We start from the raw sequence: 21340 nt of genomic DNA, 5'->3' as shown, positions 1-21340 counted from the left end.
ATCGATGAGAGAGAGAGAGAAACACCAAGATTGTAACCAAATTTCATTGGATCTTTGATCTTAAAACAAAGCATTGAAAAAGATTCAGATAAGCCATTATCTTTTAACAGAGATTATACAATGCACGATTCTGTTCAATGCAACCGTTGCTTAACTCTTCTTCCATTGGCATCACAGCCATCAGCAAGTATATCTTTTGGATGTCCTATTGCAGTTCCAGAGTGTTCCCTAAGCCTCGCCAAATACTTCAATAGCTCAGTGAGTAGAAATGGACAGCTCCTTTTCAGATAATCGAACCCGTCTGTTTGCATCACAGCTGATAAAAAAAAAAGAGTGGAAAAATAACATAAGCCTCATTACATGAGCAGATTTCACAGCAAAAAAAAAAATGATCCACCTTTTGTTTACCTTTCAAGTTCTCAGGCATGGCGACGAATTTGAGACAGACTGATTTTAGCTGGAAACAGTGATGCTGCTCCGCTAGTGCCAAGGTGGTTGCAACCGTGTTTATGGTGATTCCTTCACAAAGCTTTGACTCGCAGATAGCTTTAAGCCGCTCAAGAGCATAACGGTCTGCCGCTGCAAGCAGATGCTGAGCCACAAGAGTAGAAGCTGATTTAGAATCTGTGCCTATTAACTCTTGCATATCAGGCAATTCGTCCCAGTAGATAAAATGAAGCAAAACCTGCACAATAGCAAAAAACAAAACAGAATAGGGACAAAAGGAGTTTGTATCAGAACATAAAGTGACAATAAAACTACGATTAGTTAGGATCTAAACCTAAATCAAAGAGTAATAACCCTAGAAGCGACTTATAGGACCTGACAAAAGGAAAACAGATATAGATTCATCACAAAACCCTATCATGGCAGTCAAGTGTCCATTCATTTGCTCATTAGTCTATAAACCACACAGATCAACTGATAGGAATATGAGGAAAAGACATTCATGCAACAAGCAAGAGAAGCAGAAAGAAAGAACCTTATCCCGGGTGAGTTAAACTCAGACAACAGGAGTAGCGCCCCAGGAGAAGATCCCGGAAGGTACATTCTTGAACAGAACATCCTGTATGACACCACAATCACTCACCCGGGAAAAAAAAGGCAATGAACCAAGAAATCTATCTCTTCCTATCAGACCCTTAGACTGTAGATATCTAATCAACTTACACAGTAAACCCCAGAAAGAGAATCAAAGAAAGGACCTTGAAAATTGGAGCCTCCACGTCTTCTATCTCTATACGGTCGGTATTCCTGTCTCCTAACGGGCCAAAAAGCTGAGCCCTGAAAACAGGTGAACGCGTCGCAAGAACCAGCTTGTGCGCAGCGAATGTTTCTCCATCGACATCGAAAGTAACATCACAACCTTTCCCACTTTGCAAAAGCTTCCCCAGCTGTTGGCCCAAGTCAGAAACCGGTACAGGAATATTACACTCCCTCGGTCCCTCGGTGCAAGACTTCACCACACCAACACGACACCGGACCAAGAGACTATCGTCCTTGAGATAGTCTGATGTCTCTAGACCAGTCCTCCTGAAAAACCTCTTGTATCCCCTGAAACCAAAACAAGATATACATTACTAAAAACTGAAACGACACAAATATGTCACAACAACCCTATCAAATCTATCAAGAAGCAATGTCCTGAAAACCACTAAAAAAAAAACGTGTTCTTTCATTGCAAGCTTGAACCTTTCCAACAACAGTGACCTAAAACCACTTTAAAAAGTGTTCTTTTATTGCAAGCTGGAAACTTTCTCACTAAAACCGCTTGTATCCCCTAAACCAAGCAACCATCAGACACATTTTTAACACTGAAACAACAACACATCATAACCCTAACAATCTATCACATGACATTCTAAATTTCATCAGAAGATAAACAAATTTCAACAACAATGACCTGAAACCACTTAAAAACGTGTTCTTTTATTGCAAGCTTGAACCTTTCCAGGAAACAGAGAGAAGAGAATCACTCACCACACAACACATTCATAGCCCTAATCAATCTACCACAGAACATTTTCAACATCAGTGACCTTAAAACCACTAAAAAAACGTGTTTTTTTTATTGCAAGCTTGAACCTTTCTCACCAGAGAGATAAGAGAAGTGACTCACCACATGCTTCCGCGACACTTGAGAGTATAGGGTCCGCTCTCGAGCGCTCTCCCGAAATGGCTATGGACCTTATGCTTCCCGTTCCCGCTCTGATCAACGAGCGTGAGCTCGAACAAGGCCCTCACATCGGCCCCCTCGCTCGCCAGGGCGATGAACAGAGAAACGTAGGAAGAGTTATCCTCGGGGCTCTTCCCGTCGGGGTAGAAGTAGACGGCCCAGGAGTGACCGCCGACGGAGAACGTATCGGAGGCGACGTATTTGCCGACTCCGACGCCTTTGGTAAGAGAGTAGCCGCTGATCTTGAACTCGTGGAAGCCGTCGACGGTTTCCGTGACGGAGGTTGACGCCGTGAGCGGCGGCGGCGGCGAGGTTGGAGGAGATTTGGAAACCTCGCCGCAAACCCTAGCTGTGCTGTTCATCGACGAGACGCGATCGTGAAATCAAAGGAAGAGATCTTCGATTTGAGCTTCCGGAGAATGATAATCGGCGAGAGTCTCCGGGAGAGATGGAGATGAATAGTAGATCGGTGACGTCGGTGGAGACGTGAAGGGAAGGAAAAAGAAGAGGAAGAGGAAGAGGATGAAGGAAAGTGGTGAATATATGATTAATGAGGTTTTGATGAAAGTTATTGGGAAGAAGGTTAGCAGTTACTAATATATACTAATTCAAAATCATTATGATGTGCACGAAAAGAATTGGAATGAAACATAAATGTGAATTCACTCTATTTCCTAATTCACATTTCTTGGGTCTTATTGGGCCACCGTTGATTTAATTGATGTTTTTGTGTATCCACTTGACAAGTTGACAATGGAAGAACGTCAAAGACGACCCATGGATAAGAACATGTGGGTTTATAGAGTCAAAACGACAACGAAAATGTGCATAAGTTTATTGGTTAGAACTTAGAAGTAAACCTCATCAGTTTCCCCGGAAACGTTTCAGCCTGACAGAATTTTCCGGGAAAAGTTTCATTCTTACAGTCTTTTTCCGGGAAAAGGGTTTATGTTTTTGTCATTTTCTAGTATTCTTTTCTTTTTTTTCCTTTGTGAAGAAGACAGCAAAATAAGGTTTCGGGGGCTTTGATTCGTTGGCCAAAGTGAAAGACCAAAGTAAGGAATTTAAAACATTGCTTGCAGCTGAAGAAAGTTTTATTCATATTAAATTATATTTATACACAGACATGCGGAGATCTTGTGATTACCCCCAAGACAGAGAAACATAGACAAGGATATTGTCAGGTTTTCTTACAAGTCTTTTAATTTCTTGTCGGAAGAATCATAATGGCTTCAGGAGGATCAAAGTCGGCAGCTTTCATGCTTCTGTTGCTGAATCTTGGTCTCTACTTTGTCGTCACCATCATCGCTTCCTGGGCTGTTAATCACGGCATCGAGAGAGCTCGGGAGTCTGGTAAATTAAGAACAAAAACATAATGATCCAACTTTTCTTTTTTTTTTTTTAAGGATTGAATTGTGATCAATCAAAATCATCTTTTCGTTGGTTTATTGCAGCGTCGGTGCTTTCTCTTCCGGCGAAGATCTTCCCTATATACTTCCCGGTGGGGAACATGGCGACTGGTTTTTTCGTAATTTTCTCGCTGATCGCCGGCGTCGTCGGAATGGCGACTTCACTCACCGGAATCATGAACGTTCTTGAGTGGGACTCTCCGAATCTCCACTCCGCAGCGGCGTCTTCTCTCATCTCCTGGTCTCTCACTCTCCTCGCCATGGGGTAGTATAGTAAAACTCTCACCACCGGTTTATGAATAATCAAAACCGTGTCCTATTATTCGGTCTTTAATTTAAAACCAAATCTTAACCGGTTTGGTTTGGTGTTGCTGCAGATTGGCATGCAAGGAGATCAACATAGGCTGGACCGAGGCCAATTTAGTGAGCTTTTTAATCTCTTTTTCTTGAACAAGTTGATGTTTTTTTTCTTTTTAACGTATACTAAATAAGTTAATTTATTTTTCCCTGCAGAGAACTCTTGAAGTTATGACAATCATTGTGAGTGCTACACAGTTATTGTGCACCGGAGCCATTCACGTCGGAGTTGGAGAAACAGTCGCCGGTGAAAGGCCTCATGCGGGAAGAGTTTGAGTTTCTACACTTAAAAGAGAACTATATATATCGGTTAGATTTTCTTATTCGAAGCGTGTGGTTTACTCAAAACAAGAGTTTGTGATCGTGTAATCTATTGTGTGTTCATTGTTTTCATTCGTTTAATTTTTTTCTATTATATGCACTGTTTGTATACGGCACTACCTGAAATATGAATTAATATTATTGCTGTTAAGGAATGAATGAAGATGATAAAAAAATTCTGATTTACAAAACATGTTTTGCTCAAACAACATTGGACCTAAGCAGCTTAGCAAAGCAGATGCATTCTAAACAAACCCTAGAAAAGGCAATAAAGAATCTCATTCTCAGGGCCAATTCAGATTGTGTTCTAACCTAAACTGATGGTAGAGTAAATATTGACCGGACGCATGTTAGGGGTTTAAACCTGCTTTAGGTGTAGTTTGGGGGATGTATCATTCCAGTGTTTCAACCAGCAGAAAGCCAAAACGTATGATAAGACAAGAGTCTATAGACATTGGATGGTAGCGTCCTAAGGTTTCTAGCTATCTACATTCTTGAAGCCTAAAAGATACCACTACTTCTAAAATTTCCTAACTTAGAAATAAATAACCAAGGCTCTTCTATCAAGCGACAAGGCAAAAAGAGATTGAAAATGAAATTAATATTACATTCTAAACTTTCTAGGATCTCAAACGATATTTGGTTCTCTAAACATGATCCGTAGATCACAACAAAACCCTAAACCTTCTCATCTGTTCTCACTTTCTTATAACATAAACAACACACAAGAGACAATAAACATGTCACTGATAATACATCACCAGAAGCGCCATTGCAATGATAATTATCACTGGGAAAGACAATGACCATAATTCCACCACCACTTGCAGCTACCGATGGAAGTTATCGAAAAGGGTTAACATTAGAACGTCGAACAAGGAGAGGACTTCATATTCTTCAAAAGGGTAAAACCAAAAACACCTATAACATTAGCAACAATAAACAACACAAAATCACAAGAAACTTCAGCAACTTAAAGAAAAGAACACAGAGATTAGATATCAAAGAAGATTGATCTTACATTTTTTTCATCATCTCTGCCAACAAAGTTTCTTCCCACCTTCACGCATAATCTCATAAGCAAGCTTATACTTCTCCAGAGACGAAGTCCCAAACTCTATATACTTGGAAGCAGCTTCCCTCAGACTCCAAACCATCAAGGCCTTAAGATCCTGAGAGCTCACACCCGACTCCATATCACGCACAAACCCAAACTCCGCGTTCTTGGTCCACCTGTGCAGTATATACCTCGACGGAAGCTCTTTCACTTCCAACAGATTAAACACTTTCAACACGTGTCTGCACAAAAGCCCTTCGTGCTCAAACATCTGACAGCTGCAGCTCGAGTTCAGATTCGTCGCGTTGAAAGTCACAGCATGTTTCTCGCTCTCGTTCCCGCATTTCCTCACCAAGAACCTGCTCATCGCTCCTTCCTCGTATGTCTTCAAACAGAGGTAGCTGTAAGACTGGACGAGCTCGTTCTGGAAGATCCTGAAGACGGTCAGCGTGTATAGCCTCCTGCACTGCTCCTCCACGGGCTCCTTCGTCTGCAAGAAAGGCTGCAAGTTGTAAGAGTTGAAATCCTCTTTCCTCTCCTCCTCGCGTCTCTGCTCGAGCCCTTGCTCGTATCTCCCGATGAACTCTCTGAGAGGAGTCAGAGCGTCGAGCGAAGAAGAAGAAGCGCTGAAGAACGGCTCAAACGCTCCGTTGATCGGTATCCCGGCGAAGAAGCTTCCCCTCAGATACGCAGGAACCCAATGCTCACGCTGCTCGTAGACTTCTCTGAGCCAGACGTCGTCTCTGAGACCGTACTTGTTGATGAGAGTGTTCCAAACCGAGTCAAACTCCAAAACCGTTTGCGTCTGGTATATACACTTCTCGTACTCGTACTTGAACTCGCTCGGGAACGGTCTTAGATTCTCCCGCTCTCTCTCCCTCATCTGCCAAGCCGAGTACCGATGATGCGCTCCTGGGAAGACCTGAGACAAAGCTTGCTTTATAGGCAAGTCTTGATCAGCAACAACTGACCTCGGAGGACGCCCCGACATGGCGCGGAGCCACGTCTGAAACAACCATAAGAAACTCTCTTTAGACTCGTCGGCCACCACGGCGCAGCCGAGAAGCACCGGCTGCCTGTGGTGGTTAAAACCGACGAAAGTAGCGAAGGGAACAGAGTAGCTTCCTTTTCTGTACGAAGTATCGAACACAACCGCGTCACCGAACTGACTGCAAGCGAATCTCGCTCTGCTATCCGCCCAGAAGACGCTGAGGCAGCTCCCGCTGTGAACATCTAGCTCAACAGCATAGAAGAACCCCATGTCTTCGGTTTGTTTGGACTGGAAGTAATCGAGAAGCAGCGGATACCATTCTTTACCGATCCTGTTCTCTCGTGATGACGACGACGTAGCAGCTTTCTTGATGTGGTTGCTGTTGTTTAGTTCGATGAGATCAACGGAGTCTAACCCTCCTCCTCCCGTCATCATCACATCTTCGGTTATCTTCTTCACACCGTCTTGGTTCTTCTTCCCCGGCTCGAGGTCGTGGTTATGATCTTTGCAGAGACGGTCCACGATCCAGCCGCCAGAGTCTTGTCTCTTGATCCTCATGTAAGCTCCGCATCCCATCCTCGAAGGATGCTGAAACCCTTCTCTCGAGCAAACAAACCTTCTCGAAGTGATGGAGTTGTCTACTTTGGACCTGAACAGCTGACCGATCCGGACTCTAAACCCGACGACTTCCGCATAGGCTTGGTAGAACTGACACGCTTCGTTAGCCGAACCGAACTCCAAACCTGCGTAAGGCTCGCTACCGGAAACCGCCTTAGGATTATGATGATTATGATGGCCATCATTGCTCACTTCTCCTTCACCGCTTTTGAAGCGTTTGAGAGAGGTGCTCTTAGAGGAAGACGATCTCTGCTCTCTGTCAGACTCGTCAACGACTTTCATCTTAGGCCTATGCTGATTCACAGTCGCAGCTAGCTTAGTAGGAGCAGGAGCTCTCACAGGACGCGGCGTCGTAGCCACCGTCATCTCCTCAGCTTCACATCCGAGCTCGTGGTTATGCTCTTTCTGGATCTGATCAAGAACCCATTTCCCAGTGTCGCGTCTCTGGACGCGGATGAAGGCAGTGCATCCGGTTCTCGAGTTCAGCTGAAAGCCTTCTTTCGAGCAAACAAACCTCCTGGAGGAAACGGTTCCGTCGGTTCTCGATCTGTAGAGCTGACCGGTCCTGGCTTTGAAACCGGTTCTCGCCGCGTAGGCGTTGTAGTACTCGCGAGCTTCCTCCGCTGTGTCGAATTCTAGACCGACGTAAGGCTCGGCTGCTCCTCCTCCTCCACCTGAGTTAACATGTTCGTCGGTGGTGGTGTGGTTCAGTATCCGTAGTGGATATGCTTTGGTTACCATGTTGAAACTGCTATGCTGCTCAGTAGCTGAACTGTTATTGAACACACACAAAGAGTTAATATCAATCTAATCTAATCTATCATTCTCCAAAGGAAAGGTAGAGACTTTAAGTATAAAGAGAGGAGCTTTATCTAAACTACACACATCCAAACAAGTCAGAGAATGAGATTCAAGGGAGGAAAAGACCAAATCAACCAAACAGTTTTTTTACCTCTCCATTTCTCGTTACGAATCGGCAGGGAGGAACCAGAAAAAGGGAAAGACGGATAAGAAAAAGATTAGCCGGTGAAAGGGCGGAGATTGCGAGAAACTCTTTCAGATTAGCGGCGCTTGCAATTCACAAAGAGGATTCATTTCAGGACGTGTCGACATTTTCTCTTTGGCGGGAATTGGATTTGGTGGTGGGTGGTATGGTAAGGAGGAATTGATTAGGGATTTTGGGGGGGAGAAGATGGATACCGAGAAAGATAGATAGAGAGAGAGAGAAGGGATGAAGAAGAAGCGAAAGCCCAAACCTTTCTTTATCCGTCAACTTGACAGCTTAGACCAAAAATTAAATTTTAAATATCGTTATTACATTTGTTGACAAAAATATGATCTGATACTAGTTATGTTTTGTAATAAAAAGTTTTTTTTTTTTTTTTGAAACACTTGTAATAAAAAGTTTAAAACTTTTACATTAAGCAAAAAAAAAAAGAGAAGAAAGCAAGAACCTTTCAATTCAATCTCCTTAGGAAGATCCAAAATCTAGGGTTCAGGTGAAGTATCTGACTTTCTTCTCCCTGAATAATTACCAATCTTCCTATGCATATCTAGCTTCAATTCGTGTGAGCCATGAGTAGAGGTCAGTCGTATCTGATCACTCTCACTAGAAACAGAACTCGGCAGAACCACTCTACTAACACCCAGATTACGGTCTCTAACCTTCGAGTCTTCTCAAGATAGTCCAAGTCCGACGAGCTGCACAAAGCGGAAATGGCTAAATCCGTCTCTACGATCATTAGAGAGAGTAGAGAGACAGAGATGGCAGCAAACTCTGTTAATCTGATTTCCCCTCGTTTAACTTCGCGGGTCCTCTGTTTTTCCGAGATATGTTGTCATTACAGAACAACAACGTTATGTTTTCTCTCTGGTTCTTCCGGTGGCTTTGCTCCAGCTTTGATTACAAGCCTGATTATGTTTCTCCTTTGTTGCCGTATTGGATGCAAAAGCAGTAAAAGATGCGAAAAGCTTTCTCGATTCCATTGGTTTTAACCCAGAAGCAAAGTTGCTGGAGCGGTACGTGAAGTGTCTTTGTGAAGACGGATTGGTTGATGAAGGCATCAAAGTGTATACTCTACTAAAAGAGATGGGAACTGCCTCTGAAGTTCGACAAGCAATTCTGTTTTACTAGTAGGATGTTTGAAAGCGAGGAGACTCGATCTCTTCTGGGAGCTTCACCAGGGAATGGCAGAGTCTGAGTTTGATGTTGTGAGGATACAGTGTTTGATTCAAGCTATGTGTGAAGGTGGGTAGGTTTCAGAAGCCTATGAGCTTCTCAAGAAGGTTTTGAAACAAGGGCTTGGTCCAGGACACGCTGTATATGCTCAATTGATATCTGGCTTCTGTAAGATTGGGAACTACGCTTGTATGTCGGAGATTCTTCACACCATGATTGCGTGGAACCAACTCCCTAGTGGTTACACCTACCAGGAGGTTATAAAGGGGTTGTGTAAGAACGAAAAAGCAGGACGAGGCTACGCACCCGACAGAGTAATCTACACCACGATGATCCACGGGTTATGCGAGACGGGGTGGTTCGGGAGCGCGAGGAAGCTGTGGTTTGAGATGATAGTAGAGAAAAGGATGCGGCCTAACGAGTTCACTTACAATGTGATGGTACACGCGCACTTGAAAAGAGACGAAGTTGTGCTTGCTAAGGAACTCTACAGCGAGATGCTTAGAGAGGGTTATGGAGAAACAACGGTCAGCTGCAATAGGATGATCACGGGGTTGTGCTCGTATAGGGAGAGCAGACCAGGCTTTGGAAGAGAATGTCTGAAACAGGAGTTGGGCCCGACGCAAGCAATCACGTATAACGCTTTGCAAGGAGAATAAAGTTGAGAAAGGGATTGATCTGTTTAAGAAGCTCAATGCCCTAGGTCTGAAGCCTTCTGGTAGGACTTATGATGATGCACTGCATATAGGGATGTCAATTGGGCTGTCCGGACGGAAGTGGACATGTCCAGATGGACTTTTTTTTTGGACGTTTTTGGTCTTGATATCCAAATAGGTCCATGTCCAAATAGTCCATGTCCAAATAGGACCATGTCCAGTTGGACTGTCCATAGAGTCCAGTTCGCCCACTTGATGTAAAAAAGTATACAGATTCTAAATCCAACACCAAGATGAACAGCTAGACAGGAACAACAGTCTTCTTCCTGTAAACAACATTTCATTTCCACGATGTGTAAGAAGCAATAACAAGTTAAGCTATGTGTAAGAACTAAGAAGCAACATTTCATTTCCACGATGCTATAATATAGACGAGACAGAGAGCGAAGTCGCGAACCCACCACGAAGAGACAGAGAGCAAAGTCGCGAACCCACCACGAAGAGAGAGAGAGCTCGTCGGAGAAGAGAGAGAGAGAGCTCGTCGGAGAAGAGAGAGCTCGTCGGAGAAGAGAGAGCTCGTCGGAGGAGAGAGAGAGAGAGCTCGACGGAGATGGGTTTTCGTCAGAGAAATGGAAAGCTCGAGATCGAGAGAGATGGAGTCATGGAGAGCTTGAGATCGAGAGCTTGAGATCGAGAGATAAGAGTGACGGCCAAATGAAAAAATGATTTTTCCCCAATTAAAAAACCTAGACATTTTAATGATTTGGACGGCCCATGTCCATCTGGTCTTGTCCATTGGTCTTTGGGCGTATTTGGGCATTGTCCAGTTGGACAACAAAATATTTTGGACGAATTTGGGCATGTCCATATTAGTCCATATTAATTTGGACATGGACGTCCATGGACAGAGTGTCCAGTTGACATCCCTAACTGCATAAGATGAGTGATCTGAAGACCTCTGACTCTGTTGCAGCTTCCTTAAATGAGATTCTATAGATTGGGTGACTTGTGTGAGTTCACAAAAATGTTTAACATTAGGTTGATTCATCCACAAAAAGGTCCAGTAGATCTGTATTTTCTTGTTCTCTTCTAGGAAATAAAAAAAAAATACACTGAGTGAGCTGTAAGGGGAGGTGTGTTAATCCATTTCAAAGATTACATACAAAAGCACAATCTTCATGTCAAAAAATAGTCAAGGCAGTAGTGTGTTATGATCTTCACTTCTTGTGGGCGTATTAGGATCGGCAACAAAGATCTGTAAAGCACAGAAATAATTGATGTTCAGAATCTGATGATAACTTCATCCACAAGGTATGTTACCTTGAAAATTTTAAAATATTCTTGCTCGAGTCTACTCAAAATGAAACTGAAATAACCATAAACATTTCTAGCAACTCAAAAGTGGTCTTCAAATAATTGCACACAGCAATAAATCTAGCCAGACTTTTTGCTTCAACAAGATATAGACCAGCAATGCAATAAATCTTTTCTTGCCTGCAACGTTAGCTCAAGGGTTCTAAGATTGACACGAAGACAAGAGAGGAAGCAGATTGACTTACTTGCCGTCCCAAAAAATGTGTTAGCTTATGGATAACAAGAGAGATAACATCTTTGCAAAACTCTAATGCTTAACTGTACAGCTTGATCAGCATTTGGTTCAGCCTCACTGTTATGAGTCCCACATCGACCAAGTAATAGCATAACTTGGTCTATATAAAGTCCATTTGGTCCCCCCACTTGCAGGCTAGCTTTTGGGTGGGTTCTACCTTTGGGTTTTGTATGGGCTTAGTTATGGACTGATTGTGGGATATTAGGCCAAATGATGCACTAAAGTGTATCAAATGGTATCAAAGCCGGTCGTTCCTGGCAGTGACGGTGTTGAGGCAGAGCCTAGCACAGTGCCGGGGACGTCACTGTTTGAAGGAAGGGGTAATGTTATGAGTCCCACATCGACCAAGTAATAGCATAACTTGGTCTATATAAAGTCCCTTTGGTCCTCCCACTTGCAGGCTAGCTTTTGGGTGGGTTCTACCTTTGGGCTTTGTATGGGCTTAGTTATGGACTGATTGTGGGATATTAGGCCAAATGATGCACTAAAGTGTATCACTCACCTGATCTCCAGAAAGAAATTCTTCTCAGCTTCTTCCAGAGCCTAAAAAGCAAAGAGACTACAATTTCCAGACAGAACATTCTGCATGCATTCCTTCGAGAAAGACGCCCAATTTCAGCGATTCAAGAGAAACTAAAGTAAAACAGATTGGACCTCACATCCACAATTCAGAAGAAGGGTGAATCTAATTAAGGCCTAAACTATGAAGTCATTTCGAATATTGTTGGGCCATCCTCTTCTTGTTGGGATATCATGTGATCGTGACCCAGCAGCGAGTATTGAATTTTTTTTTGGAGCAAGGAAAAAAAAGTTAAGCGCCGTTGCGGGGATCGAACCCGGGTCACCCGCGTAACAGGCGGGAATACTTACCACTAGATTACAATTTCAAGACAGAACATTATGCATGCATTCACTACAAGAAAACAGGCTCATACTGAGAGCATAAATCGTCGGTATGTCGTCGGAATAAGCGAATTCCGACGCCATACCGAGGAAACATGTCCTCGGAAAAAACTCGTCGGAATTTCATTTTTCCTCGGAATTTCCTCGGAATTTTCTGACGGAATTTCGAGGAAACAAAATTCCGAGGAAACTGTGAGGACGAGGGTTCGTCGCACATTTCCTCAGAATTTTCCGAGGAACGTGGTCGTCGGAATATTCCGAGGGACCACCTTCCTCGGAATTTTCAAAAAAATAATTAAAAAAAAAAAATTATTTTTTAATGAAATTCGAAAATATAAAATATAAAATAAAAATTGAAATTGAAAATATATTAGATAATATTATTCAAAGTTGTACAAACTAAAATATATTAAAATAGTTTAATAATTACTAAAAATAGTTTTTAATCACAAAAATATAAAATATATAAAAAAATAAATAGTTTAATAATTACAAAAAATATTTTTTAATCACAAAAATATATATATAAAAAAGTATATATATAAATAGTTTTAAAATTACAAAAATAGTTTTTAATCACAAAATATAAATATATATAAATAGTTTTAAAATTCCAAAAATAGTTTTTTAATCACAAAAATATAAATATATATTTTTAAAATATATATAAATAGTTTTAAAATTCCAAATAGTTTAATATTTACAAAAAACGTTTCATAAATATTAAAAATGTTTGATAAATATAGAAATGATTTTATATACAAAAACGTTTCATTTATAATTCATAAAATAGATTTTATATACAAAAAACGTTTTCAAAATTATTTATAAACACCAAACTATTATAAAACTTAAAAAAAAAATCTACACAATCAAATAATCACAATCCTCAATACAAAACCACAATCAAACTTCCATTATACAATCCTACCAATCACCCTAACAAAAATCTATCAAAAAACTTCTAAAATCATCAAAGCTAACCTAACAAATAGATTGGGAAGGTTCTTACATGATTTGGGAATCAAATAGAGGAGGAATAGGTCGGATTGGCCGGAAATCGTCGAGAGAGAAGGGGAGGTCGGCGGAGATGGCAAGGAAGAAGAAGAGAGAAATGAGGAAGAAGAAGAGATCTGTGTTTATAATTCCGAAGTTTCTGACGGAAACTATCCGTCGGAATTTCCTCAGTTTCGAAAATTTAATTTTCGCAAAATATTTCGCGAAAATTATGGCGGTTAAATGAAAAAATTCCGAAGAAAATTCAAATCCCTCAGAATTTCCTCAGTATATTCCGAGGAAATTCCGAGGGATATATGTTTGGGGTTTCAAAACCTCAATTTGTTTTGCCCAATATCATTTCTTATACTAATGTAATGATAAAATTGAATATTCTTTGTATAGATGATCATAAACCATGAAATAACAAAATTCCAAAATGAATTGTAAGTATTCCTTTTACCATTCATTAAAGTGTATAAGTGTTTGATCTTATGTTGTGGGAAATTCGTTCATACAATCGGAAAGTGTTTATTATCGGGTAACACACCTATTTTTGGTTTAAGACACTTAATAATCAGTTTAAGACACTTAATAAGGCTTATATACGTGTTATTCAAACCGCAAAACGTTTTTTTTCGGTTACAAAACCTTGTTCCTCGGAAAAGCCTCAGAATATTCCGAGGAAATTCCGAGGAAAATGTGTTTTTCCTCGGAATTTCTTCAGAATATTCCGAGGAAATTCCGAGGAAGCTAAACCCTGTAGTAAAATCCCTAAATCACTCGGAATTTCCTCGGTAAATTCCGAGGAAATTCCGAAGAACCTAAACCCTAAAAGTTAAATCCCTAAATCCTTCGGAATTTCATCGGTTTTGTTCGAAGAAAACTCTTTCTTCGGCATTTCCTCGGAAAATACCGACGGAAAGTGATTTCCTCGGAATTTCCTAGGTATTTTCCGAGGAAATCCCGAGGAAACGTAAAATTTATGTTTCCTCGGAATTTCCTCGGAAATTCCTCGGAATATTCCGAGGAATTCATTTTCCGTCAGTATGTCTGTCAGTATTTCCATGTTTTCTTGTAGTGATTCCTTCGAGAAAGACGCCCAATTTCAGCGATTCAAGAGAAACTAAAGTAAAACAGATTGGACCTCACATCCACAATTCAGAAGAAGGGTGAATCTAATTAGAGCATCTCCAATGGTTCACTCTATTTTTTACTCTAAAATAGAGTGACTCTATAATAGAGATGGAGTTTCCTCCAATGGTACTCTATTTTAGAGTAAAAAATAGAGTGATGAACAAAAAAAAACAACTTACTCTATATTTGGAGTAAACCTATTTTTCACTCTATTATAGAGTGAGAAATAGAGTACCATTGGAGCATTTCTTACTCTAAACTCTATTTTAGAGTGAAAAATAGAGTGGGTTGGAGATGCTCTTAAGGCCTAAACTATGAAGTCATTTCGAATATTGTTGGGCCATCCTCTTCTTGTTGGGATATCATGTGATCGTGACCCAGCAGCGAGTATTGAATTTTTTTTTGGAGCAAGGAAAAAAAGTTAAGCGCCGTTGCCGGGGATCGAACCCGGGTCACCCGCGTGACAGGCGGGAATACTTACCACTATACTACAACGACCTTGTTGAGCATTTGAAACTTGAAAAGAGAAGTATATAAATGTGTGTTGGTGTATCTCAGTCGCACAAATTGCTACAATCTCTTTTATTTATATAACAAACTCATTTTTTTCGCTTAATGGTTCCATTATTTTATTCTATTTTTCTTTTCAGTAAAATTTATAGATCTTCTTAGTTTATTCAAGATCAACTTTTCCGGTTAAAATACAAGATAAAGTGTTTGCAATATCTAAGTAGAATTGACAAATATGCGTATAAATTTTCTTGAGATGCATCATGTAGATAATGAGATACAGTGATTTAAAAAAGAAAGAGATACAATGCTTTGAGTCATACGTCAAATATTAATACAATTACTATTAGTATACGTATCGCAAGCAAATGTCATATTTTTCTCTGTGATTTGTTAGACCTGAAACAAACCTAATTAATTTATTCCTCAATAGCAACAAATAAATGCAATATGAATGGATATGGTTGACTAAAAAAATGCAATATATGTGTGTGTCTAAGGTCTCTCCACCTATATTTGCTTAGACCATATGCTTATGATTTGTCTACGTTACAGAGTTAAAAAGTGAAACCCTAAAACCCAAACATATGTTCTTATTGCAATAGGAGTTAGGGCTTCTGATTTGGAGACACTGTCATATCAATGTGCCCCTTCCCTATCAAATTCTTCATATCCCTCAAACATCATCAACATGTATGTATAGGTTCCTCCTTTTTGCCTTCAAAATATAAATTTCTGATAAATGCAAATAAAATAACATCCCAGAGTCTTCAGAGATGTGGGAATATATTCAGAATTGCTATATGAAAATGAATATGTCTAATAAGGTTTGTCACATGTATTAATCTTATTTTCCATCAAGAGATTTTTTTTTTAAAAAAAAAATATATATATATATATATATATATATATATATCATAAATTAAGTACATACATATATCGAAAACTAAAAGCTCATGTGATATAACCATCGTTGATTAATAAAACTACAGAACTTCTAATTAAATTGATTTAATGATTATGTATTGTTCTTTTAAACTCTTTAAGTTTTGAGTAGATATTCACATGACATTGTGATTGTCACTACTATAAGGGTTTGATCATTAACCTAGCTCACAAGCCAAAGCTAAGATAAATACTCCATAACACTGCACCAAAAGTCATTATGAGAGATACATGCATATGTTTGTTTATCTAATTATATGCAGCACCAAACCAAGATTATTTTGTAAGAAATGTACAAAATACGATAATTAACTTCATATTAGTAAAGCCCTTTTTCGAAAAAGAAAAGTTTATATTAGTCAATGCATCATATATATTCCCAATGTTTCAATTTAGATAAAGTTTTAGAGAATTTTTTTTGTTTCGTAATAGATGATATTGCACAAATATAGATAACTTTAATTTTATCAAAAACTGTGTAGTTAATTGTATTTTTATCATATTTATTTATAATTAAATAAATTAGTTTTATATTATATTTTATTGATATTTTGATAAAAAGTAACTGTCTTAATATATGTACAATAGGATAGAACATTGTCTAATATGAAACGGAGGAATATAATTTATAGTTCCAATATATATATATATATATATAATATCGATAATCCTCCTGCTAGAAGCAGCTAGCACTCCTCGTTGCAAAATCCAAAGTTGATTTTCTTTTTGGCACACCATATATACTAGTATGTTAGACGAAAACCCAAGATTAACATTTATAATAAAAATTAAATACCGCGATTTGAAATGTCAGAAGTTATATATTCATATATAGGCAGTAGTAGCTTAGATATGGAAATGATTCTAATGTACCAACTGTACATGAAGTAAACTAAAAAGAAAGAACCAGTTACCTTTTGAAGAGGACAGAGAGTTCAGGGAAGAGGGAACATGATGGCCTCCATGCTTCACCCTTCTCTCATCATCAGCTATCTTATTAACTAAGAAAACAAAGACTGAACCAAATCTCTCGATCCATTACAAAAGTGTCGAATATGATAATGTCTTGTTAGATTTGCACAATATGACAAAGAGACGATACATGCTTACGCCAGCACGTCTTATTATTGTGTCAACTTTTAAAAAATAAAATTATATATACCAGCGATTGAAGTAATGAAGCAAGTGTTGGTCCAGCAGTCGAAAGTATGATGCATGCATGTATTAGCCCTTTCACTGAAATGATTCTTGCGTGGAGAAACCATAAGGGTCCATCAGATTTTTCCCTCTCCTTCTTCTTTTTCTTCTTTCTAGTTCTCAAATAATAAATTTTGATATTTAATCATTGTAATGTTTATAATAAAAGAGAGATAAACATAGCATAAGAGGCACGGGGAATGATTTCCATCGAATAATAAATTGCCTCATATGTACCCAACAACCTCACAAGAAAACTACTACAAAAGATAATGAGATAGATTATTGGGAGCACAGCATGAGATAGTGATGAATTAGCATATGGTATGTGAAAGATAGTGGGTTTCTTTGGTTAATTATTCTTCGATATAAACTTGTGTGCGCATGATACAGTAGCACTCAATTTATCCTCATTAGCACCAGCTTCCCCTACTCCCATTTTTAGCCTATGTTCTGTGCACAAAAGAAAAAAGTCTATTTTCCATTAGTAATATTTAGTTAAAGTGAGAGCTTTATATAGTAAACACTGAAATTTTTAATTAAAATTTTAGATTTAAAATACGTCCAAATTCGCTTGTATTAAACTATATATATAATATTTGACATCCTATTTTATACACTTACATACAAGTAGATGACCAATGAGAATGTCTTTAATACAATATTTTCTTAATCTACTAACAATCATGCTTAAACCATCTAAAGTTACTTAGGACATGATTAACCCATGTCTTTTAACTATAGTTTTTAATTCATGATTTAATATTTTTTACTTTTTTTTTACATCTTTCAGTTAAGATAAGACGGTTCTTAGCTTTTCTTAATTTTTACGTGAAGCTAAGAATTACAATTAAGATACTAAGGTTAATCATGGTCTTATGTATAATTTTAAATAATCCTTTTGACATATGACATGTTAAATAAACAACAAACGTACCAAACCTAAGTGTAGTTGTCACCTAGAGGAGTGACGTAACTAGGGCCACCATGTTCACATGTCACTATCTTAAGAAATGGATTTGTTAGTTGTGGAGTCTATTTTCCTCTTTTGTCCTCTAACTAGGGCACATTCCCAATGATGGTGTTAGATTCCCACCTCTTCTATGTGGCCCTTTTCCACATCGACTGTTCCTTCCAAATTGATGACCCACAACATATGTTGAGAAGAGGACTTGTACCCACAACATATGTTGTATCCAAGACTACTAAGACATGCCATGCTTGAATTATCGGGGGTTTGGCGATAATTCTTTTATTTTTTATTTTGGTTAAAGCGATGAACTTCTTACAACCATGGTTAATATAACTTGTGTCCCACTGATCTTTCCCATTATCTTGTGTATACGTTTTTGTTATTATTTGTTTTGTTTTCGTATCTAAGAGGTTATAGAGATAATTAAGTTCATTTAGCACGCTTGGAGTGATCCACTATGCATATAGTTCCATTTTACATAACTAATTGATATAAGGGGTTAGTTATATGTAATATTTCAAATTGTTTATTGTGCAACTAAGATATGGTTGGAATATTCTATTCCTTTTATTATCTGATGAATTATTTGGTTAGCAAATAAGAATGTGTAGGTGCGGGAGTGATGGAAGAGACAAGTGAGAGAAACGATTGGTGGATGCGCGTGCAGCTCTCTACTTGTGGGATTGTGGTCATAATGCTTTCCTACCCCTAAACCTTTCCTCCTTGTTTTGTCTTTTTCTGTTTATCCATTTTGGTAATATTTTAATAATATTTAACTTTTTAACCAAAAGAAAAATAATTTTATATGAAAATATAATGTAATTGATCTTCATGGCTTGAGAAGTTCTTTGTCAATGAAAGAAGCATCTCTGTCCAGTAGAGTAGAAGGTTTTTTTGGTTGGCTCTTGTGGTTTTAGGAGGAGGCATTTGGTGACTTTAGTATTCTTGGTAGTGGACTAGTGGTTAGAGGCTGATAGTCGTTTTTTGGTGATCCAGATGGTCTGTCTTCTTTGAACGTTTAAAGATGTATGTCTTTTTCATTAATATATATCAATTTGGAGACAAAAATAATAATCTGCATTCTTCCTCCAAAGTTAAAGAAATTAACATATATCTGGGTATCAGCAGTTGGTTATTATTCTGTTTCAACTTACCCCAAATTATGTTTGGTTCCGTTATAAACAATTTGAGTCAAAGTTGGCTCTAAACAGAGTAAACTAAATGTTAAAAAAAACAAAGTACACTCAACTCAGTTTGGGTATGTTTTATACTTTCGTGTGGTGTATGTACATACATATCGAAAGACTTTTGACACTTTATATAAAGACATTCATGTAAAATAATGGATAATGATAATGCCGGACACACAGTTAGACAAAATTGCATGGAAGCTAGAAATGATGTTGCAAAGGCACTTTTGGTGTCACGTAACGAAAGCATTCATTCATTCATTCAGTCCTAATTAAAATTTAAAAGAAAGTATTATATAATTATCAAAATGCCACGCCTGATCGTTTTTATTTGGTAATTTCCCGTTTATATCAGTTACAAAAAAAAAAAAAAATTCCCGTTTATAAGTGTGTCTAGTATTGATACACCGTTTTCATTTGGATGGTAACCAATTCGAAGTAACTAATCTAAAATTATAGAAAAAACTAATGTAGAATCGTATAAAATTTTATTTAAATATACAATAAGTTGTATACACCCAATAACTTTAACTGTGTGAAGAGCTAGAGAAACAAAGAAAAAAAACTAATAAGAGAACTTGAATTTTTATGGAAATAATTACATTATCGGTTAAAATGGATTCGAACTCAAACTATAAAACTGTTCCATAATATATTAGGTTAGGGCATCTCCAACGAATAACATTATTTTAGTGTAGTTTTACCGCTAATTCTTTTTTGCATCTCCAACCACAACATCAAATATTACACTAAAAGAAATATTCTTTATTATTATATTATTAATTAAGATTCTTTTAGTTTTTAATAGTTTTAATATCTACTTATTAATATATAGATATATTAAATAACAAAATATTATATTAAACTGTTAATTTCATAATTTATTTTTTCTAAGTTTAAGTTAAAAATTTTAATGTTTTAAATTAATTTTCATATAAATTAATAGTTTATATTAAATACACTTACAAGATAATAAAATAGTTAAGGTATATTTTTTTATTTAAAATAACTAATGCAATTACGAAAATGTAATATAAATCAAGTGTAATTAAATATAATTAGACAATATTTAAATAGACAGTCGACAAAAAAATAGTTTAAAAAAAAAGTTTTGTAGAGAAAAAAAACCACACAATAATTCTGTATTTTTTACGGTCTGGTTGGAGAAAGAAAACTTTAAATTTGTCACTATCTTACCGTTTATTGTGCGATTGGAGTTTGGCCTTATACTTCATCTACTATTCAAAATCAAAAACTATAAAAAATGAAATGTATCATTATCGTAATCGGGATTGAACACACCAACTAGTGGTGTCGACGAGCAACTATTGATGTATACTAGTCTGTCGTGATTAAATTCCTATCTTTCTATATGATATAACTATACTCATTTTCTCTTTTGGTGTCGGTAACTATATGTGTTCCAACTTTATTTATTACTAGATCTTGATCCGCGCTTTCAAAGCGCGAGATTATTTTTTGTTTGACAAAATTAAATGGAAATTATAGTTCCATATGTTATTTATATATTTTCTGAAGTTATAAACTTTACATTGTTTATTTTTTAAAGTGTGCTACACTGTATAGTATTTTAATTAAAATACTTTAAATTTAGATGAGAACAAAGATTAAAATTGTAATATTAATTTTGTTATAACTGCATATTTTATTTTTGTGCTTAAACTTATGAATGAATGGTGAAATTTTATCCTGTGATGTATAATATATTTACCGTTTGTGTTTGTGAATATTGGAATATATATTGCAAAGCTTTATTTATATATTTTTAGGCTCAAATATGTTTTATGACGTGAGATTGAAAAAATATTATATCTTAATTTTAGTAAAAATATTCAAAAGTTAATATGTGTTATATTAATTTTAAATTTGAATTTTATAAACTAAAATGGTAAATATATATTTTTAACCCATTTCGTATTGGTACACTTTTATAATGATTTTAAAAGTTTTTTATATGTTTGTTTAATCCATTTGTACTTGATTCATTTATCGCTCCTACAAATCTATCATAGGATCATTGATAATTTTAGGGTATAAAATATATTTTTTTAACACGGAAGTTTATCAAATCTTATAATGCGTAAATGTAGTATAA

At 37.4% G+C, this 21340-nt stretch overlaps 3 protein-coding genes, 1 non-coding gene and 1 pseudogene across 6 annotated transcripts; 2 read left to right on the top strand and 3 right to left on the bottom strand.

The window, feature by feature from the left end:
• Window positions 1–28: 28 nt before the first annotated feature.
• LOC130509389 (BTB/POZ and MATH domain-containing protein 1-like) lies at window positions 29–2786 on the bottom strand. Its single transcript, XM_057005289.1, has 4 exons — window positions 2120–2786; window positions 1206–1554; window positions 409–685; window positions 29–316 (listed from the first exon to the last, which is right to left on the bottom strand). The coding sequence occupies exons 1-4, from the start codon at window positions 2536–2538 to the stop codon at window positions 135–137; spliced, it is 1227 nt and encodes a 408-aa protein (XP_056861269.1). The 5' UTR covers window positions 2539–2786; the 3' UTR covers window positions 29–134.
• Window positions 2787–3036: 250 nt separating this feature from the next.
• On the top strand, window positions 3037–4414 carry LOC108847769 (membrane protein PM19L). Its single transcript, XM_018621098.2, has 5 exons — window positions 3037–3231; window positions 3301–3529; window positions 3631–3850; window positions 3963–4008; window positions 4099–4414. The coding sequence occupies exons 2-5, from the start codon at window positions 3403–3405 to the stop codon at window positions 4216–4218; spliced, it is 513 nt and encodes a 170-aa protein (XP_018476600.2). The 5' UTR covers window positions 3037–3231; window positions 3301–3402; the 3' UTR covers window positions 4219–4414.
• A 431-nt stretch (window positions 4415–4845) lies between these two features.
• Window positions 4846–8210, bottom strand: LOC108847661 (protein FAR1-RELATED SEQUENCE 12). 3 transcript variants are annotated; one of them, XM_018620970.2, is made up of 3 exons: window positions 7882–8210; window positions 5285–7701; window positions 4846–5158 (listed from the first exon to the last, which is right to left on the bottom strand). In XM_018620970.2, the coding sequence occupies exons 1-2, from the start codon at window positions 7887–7889 to the stop codon at window positions 5295–5297; spliced, it is 2415 nt and encodes an 804-aa protein (XP_018476472.2). In that variant the 5' UTR covers window positions 7890–8210; the 3' UTR covers window positions 4846–5158; window positions 5285–5294. The 3 variants fall into 3 exon arrangements, with proteins under 3 accessions (XP_018476472.2, XP_018476473.2, XP_018476471.2); XM_018620971.2 differs by having other exon boundaries at window positions 4846–5184; window positions 5285–7696; XM_018620969.2 differs by having other exon boundaries at window positions 4846–5184; window positions 7882–8209.
• Window positions 8211–8348: 138 nt separating this feature from the next.
• Window positions 8349–12471, top strand: LOC130509658 (pentatricopeptide repeat-containing protein At5g18950-like; annotated as a pseudogene).
• A 2364-nt stretch (window positions 12472–14835) lies between these two features.
• On the bottom strand, window positions 14836–14907 carry TRNAD-GUC (transfer RNA aspartic acid (anticodon GUC)). The gene has a single exon. It is a non-coding gene; the product is annotated as a tRNA-Asp (tRNA).
• Between the last annotated feature and the right edge of the window lie 6433 nt (window positions 14908–21340).

The sequence above is a fragment of the Raphanus sativus genome, chromosome 3 (assembly GCF_000801105.2).
Source record: "Raphanus sativus cultivar WK10039 chromosome 3, ASM80110v3, whole genome shotgun sequence".
Lineage (NCBI taxonomy): Eukaryota > Viridiplantae > Streptophyta > Magnoliopsida > Brassicales > Brassicaceae > Raphanus > Raphanus sativus.
Note: the sequence above shows the minus strand (reverse complement) of the source record. Positions and strands in the feature narration are given on the sequence as shown.

What these genes read in the sequence shown, in the direction of transcription:
- LOC130509389 (XM_057005289.1), bottom strand. Translation starts at nt 2,538, where the DNA reads ATGAACAGCACAGCTAGGGTTTGCGGCGAGGTTTCCAAATCTCCTCCA. An exon ending in AAGTGTCGCGGAAGCATGTG is followed by an intron (nt 1,555 to 2,119) that starts GTGAGTCACTTC and finishes TTTTGGTTTCAG; the next exon opens with GGGATACAAGAGGTTTTTCA. An exon ending in TGGAGGCTCCAATTTTCAAG is followed by an intron (nt 686 to 1,205) that starts GTCCTTTCTTTG and finishes GCTATTGTGCAG; the next exon opens with GTTTTGCTTCATTTTATCTA.
- LOC108847769 (XM_018621098.2), top strand. Translation starts at nt 3,403, where the DNA reads ATGGCTTCAGGAGGATCAAAGTCGGCAGCTTTCATGCTTCTGTTGCTG. An exon ending in CGAGAGAGCTCGGGAGTCTG is followed by an intron (nt 3,530 to 3,630) that starts GTAAATTAAGAA and finishes GGTTTATTGCAG; the next exon opens with CGTCGGTGCTTTCTCTTCCG. An exon ending in CTCACTCTCCTCGCCATGGG is followed by an intron (nt 3,851 to 3,962) that starts GTAGTATAGTAA and finishes GTGTTGCTGCAG; the next exon opens with ATTGGCATGCAAGGAGATCA.